The sequence below is a fragment of the Eutrigla gurnardus genome, assembly GCF_963514095.1.
Source record: "Eutrigla gurnardus genome assembly, chromosome: 1".
Taxonomy (NCBI): domain Eukaryota; kingdom Metazoa; phylum Chordata; class Actinopteri; order Perciformes; family Triglidae; genus Eutrigla; species Eutrigla gurnardus.
Window position 1 is genome coordinate 8,200,407 of NC_139915.1, and position 4,519 is coordinate 8,204,925.

The following is a 4,519-nucleotide window of genomic DNA, read 5'->3' on the forward strand; positions in this document are numbered from 1 at the left end:
ATTATTTTAAAACAATGAAACATCTTTTGGCTGTGGCACACTGATAGACTTTGCTTTTTATTTTTAGATGAACACATTGCTGTCTGGTGAGAGTCGGCACTAAACACCTTTGACTATGACAGTGAGGTTTTTCTGAATCATTTAAATAACTGACAGCTTTTTCTTTTTGTGAAAAATTAAACACATCGATGACCAAACATTGATGTCATTTGCGTACACGCCTTCTCATTGGCTGGCTGTAAGTGACGTAGGACTTCTGATTGGCTAGCCGTTTGAGGTAAAACATGTGACTGACCAATAGACTATGATCAAGTGCTCACTCACTTAATACAGAAACCCATGGGGGGCATATATAACGTCCTGCACTGTGGGGAGTGTTCAGCAGATTCACAAGTGAGACTCATTGAATTCTTCATTACAAGATATATTACCTCACGGTGAGTATAGATAAAAGACTGCTTTTTTTTAGTTGTTTGTGTAAATTATTATCATAGTTAATGATCAGATTATGTGTTTTTTGGAGAAGGCGAGGACTCAGTACACTGGATTGCCACATATACTGGTAGATACCAACAGAAGGGAGATGCATCCTTGCTGGTTTGATGACTCTTTACTATCTATGGTAGACTGCAGCCAATTCTGTTAATGGACAGAGCTGTTGTTATAGGTTCTGGCAAAGCCTCCAGGTTCAGTATATAATCAATAACTCTTCTATCTGGCTCTAACGTAAGTGTAAGAGAGGGAGAGAGAGAGAGAGAGAGAGAGAGAGAGAGAGAGAGAGAGAGGGGAGTCATGAGTCTGTGTGTGCAAGCAGCGGATGAGAAAGTCTTAATGTTGCGGACACAACGCAGATTTTTTTGTGTGTTAATTTCCTTGCAACAATTTGTATGACTTAGTTTGTGTCGTGTTTTCCACAGAGAATCATGATAATGCTGAAACTCTGGATTCTCCTCCTTGCCTATGCGCTGATCAGTTGTCAGATGTACGTCTCACAGGCAGCTCCAGCCAGGTGAGAGTTGAGGCATTATATCATCATATTTAACTTGTAAAAAGATTGTGAATGTGTTTAGGATTATTTCTGCATTTTTCCTCATTTACTATAACTAAATAACTACCACAAGTAATTAAATCTATATGATTTATATTTTGAATATAGATTTATTTTAAATCTATAAACTTAATTTTCTCAAATCCTGAAGATTGATTTGCATGCTTATATATATATAAAAATGCACATACATTTATTTTAGATTTTAAAAGGAACAAATAAGATTACATGAAGTGTAACCAGAGAGATGAATTAATCAAAAGTGTGTTTTCAGAACGAGTAAGGAGTCTATGTCGGATGGAGTCACACTATCGAATGATGATGTCCAAAGGTTATTCAGAGCTATCAAGGACTTCATGCAGATAACTTCAGATGAGCAAGACAACCAAACAGCTGATGGAAACAGGTATGGCATTTAATACCGTTGTAAAATTCACCCTGATGGTCTACCTTTCTCAGTTAAACCAAATATAACACACTTTTGTTTATAAGCCCAACAGCTCCAACTATGGTATTTATTATTTATCAAGGTAGTGAAATTCATGAAAATCTACTCTCTGTCATAATTTGTTATTGCATGGATAGTCATCCATCCATCCATCCATGTGCCTGAAAGACAGCGTCCTCGATCAGGAAACTGACGAGAGCATGAAGAGAAGATGCATGACAGACATTAAGAAAAGCATGAGAACTCAACTACAAAGAGATATCTTCATATGCCTGTTGGATCTGATAGCATGCATTTAAATGTGAATTTTAGGCATGGTATGCAAGTAAAACACCATGCATGTAATTGTTTAAATATCCATTTGCATGCCACAGTTACTGTAAGCCTATTTCTGCATGTTGTCTCTGTCTCTAACAGCTTGGATAGACCCGTGTCTAAGCGCTGCACCGGCTTAAGCACTTGTGTGCTGGGCAAACTCTCCCAGGACATTCACAAACTACAGACCTATCCCCGCACCGACGTGGGAGCAGGGACGCCTGGCAAGAAGAGGAGTCTAGCCGATCAATATGAAAACTACGGCAACGCATACAATTGAAACCCTCACCTTTTAGTCCATCTATTCTTCTGTCTGTCTGTCATTTGCTTGTTCATCCAGCTCTATCCATTCACAAGCCTACTGATGCATGTGGATCCTATTTGTCTGACTTACTTCACAGAAATGCCATTGTTTTAATCTTCCACTGCCAGACAATAGATTTTTGACAGTGATCTGAAAACTTAGAATTAGTGACAAAACTGGTTAGTTAGGCAGTTATGTACAATACATACAGCTAAATTACCTTTCTAATGTAAAATACATGTTCTCTTCAAAGTTACTTGTTTCTGCTTTAATAAATTAATCTTTTACATGGAAGCTGTTTTTAATTCATTCAAGATTTAAATTATAGGCATACTCGTTGAATTAAAAATGAAAGGAAAAAAGGGTAAGCATGACTTTAACGCACACAATTATTTGAATATTTTCCTCCACATATTTCTAACATGTTTAATTCATTGTTGATGATGCCACACACGACTGTTTGACGTGTGTCATACAGATGTCTAACCTAAGCTTGAAGATCATACAATAAAATGTAGTTCACTGTCTCTTTTCCAACCTTGCAAGCAATGCGACAGCACAGAAGCGGGCATGCAACACGTCCACCTGTGTAACTCATCGCTTGGCTGACTTCCTGAGTCGGTCAGGAGGACTGGGACACAGCAACTTCGTCCCCACCAACGTGGGCGCCCAGGCGTTTGGCAGGCGGAAGCGACGCGGCCCAGTGTGAGCGCAGGAGCAGATATGTGGTATGTCAGCACTCACTGAAGCTGTAGATAAAGTACAAGAGAGGGATCTGAACCAAATCATTGACACACTGTATTTGGTGTTAGTGTAAGTTCAAGGTAGCCTTTTAAATGTTTCGATATCCATCAACAGAAATATCTCAATATATTGATGTCAAATATGTGAAATAAAATATGGCCACATGTGAAAATTGGTGGTTTCTCATTACCATGTGAGCTGTCAATCACATAGACTGCTCTTTGAGACAGCTTCAGTCTGAATACATTTGAGAGTTTATTGTGATCCGCTACAACAAAGGAACTTTGATGTCCATGTCTTTCACTGTCCATATTTTTGTAGCTCTCTACTGTCAACCTTTAAATAAAAACAAATGCTCCACAAAATATGTTTCTGAATCTGAACCTTTCCAGAAGTTGAAGATGTTTTTTTTTGCTGTTTTCTATCCTCTATTCGGCTCTCCAGGACCAAGTGCCTCCTTTGAGTGACATCATCATCATCTACCTGCAAACACCTGGAGACCTAAACATAGTAGGCTACTCTTCACAAACAGATTGATCTCTTGTTTTTGAAGTTGTCAGTATTCATTGTTAGTCTGTGTTTAAAAGCAGAGAAATAACTACACTGATCATTTCTTGTGCTAAGATGGATGACTCTGTCTTGACTTGTGGCTCAACCGGTCTTCAAACCTGTATCTGCAGCACCAACAACACCTTCAACAACAGTAGCTGTCTTGTGCCTTGATGTAAAACACCTCATTAGATTTCATTGTAGTGCACAATGCAAGTGTGAAAAAATGTACTCATGATTCTAAATATTGTAATAATGGTGAATTGAAAGCAGGAATAAATTGTATTTTAGCTACATTAAGCTTTCATCATGTCTTACTGTGTTTTTGTTTGCTTGGGTGATATAAGCTGTAAAACCATAACGTGTTTTCCAGCAGCACTTTCTATTCTTTTTAAACAGATTCACACAGTGTGTTACAAAAAACAAGGTGTCACATCAAACCACGCTATTTAAAACACCCACTCTTCATGAAAATGAATGCAGAGAGGACACATTGCATTCACTACACATAAATGATTGGACCACCTCCAAACTTCATTAAAAAGATGTCCTTAATAAAAACTATTTTACTTTCATTGTCACTGACATCCAAACAGACAAGATTCTCCTTTATCATTAGATATAAGGCCTCTCTTCCAGCATCATGTCATTACCTGTCTTCTTGTAAAGTTTTTATATTGTTCCAGGAAAAAATCTATTTGAAATGTATCAATATACTTTTTAGAAAGTAGAAAAGCTCTTTTGGGTCTTATTTTACAAAAGTTCCATAGTGGAAGACTCATCAATCATAAGATTGGGTCTATTAGCAGATTGGCCAAGAAAGTGGATACTTGGCCAGCCCTCATGGAACTATGTGAAAGCAAAGTGATTTCAGCTGCCTAAGCTAAACCATCTATATTAATTCATATAATTTATCTGTCATGATCGCAACCTTTCTCCATTTTAACAAAACAGATACCAGTATCGTGTCAGGAAAACAGCTTAGTTGTAGGACTGTTGAGTACAGAAACAATTCTCTAACAAGGTAAATGTAATTTTATACTGTGCTATTGATAGAAATATTGTGACACAGTAATTTTATTGGGAACTTGATTGAGAGACTGCTTATAAA

At 37.6% G+C, this 4,519-nt stretch overlaps 1 protein-coding gene across 3 annotated transcripts; it reads left to right on the top strand.

Moving 5' to 3' along the window:
• The first annotated feature begins 330 nt into the window (after positions 1-330).
• Positions 331-3,732, top strand: calca (calcitonin/calcitonin-related polypeptide, alpha). 3 transcript variants are annotated; one of them, XR_014597363.1, is made up of 6 exons: positions 331-437; positions 918-1,009; positions 1,323-1,454; positions 2,662-2,843; positions 3,304-3,369; positions 3,484-3,732. XR_014597363.1 is itself a non-coding variant. In XM_084012892.1 (5 exons), the coding sequence occupies exons 2-4, from the start codon at positions 924-926 to the stop codon at positions 2,822-2,824; spliced, it is 381 nt and encodes a 126-aa protein (XP_083869018.1). In that variant the 5' UTR covers positions 331-437; positions 918-923; the 3' UTR covers positions 2,825-2,843; positions 3,304-3,390. The 3 variants fall into 3 exon arrangements, 2 of the variants coding, with proteins under 2 accessions (XP_083869018.1, XP_083869019.1); XM_084012892.1 differs by lacking the exon at positions 3,484-3,732 and having other exon boundaries at positions 3,304-3,390; XM_084012893.1 differs by lacking the exons at positions 2,662-2,843; positions 3,304-3,369; positions 3,484-3,732 and adding an exon at positions 1,914-2,158.
• Positions 3,733-4,519: the final 787 nt, after the last annotated feature.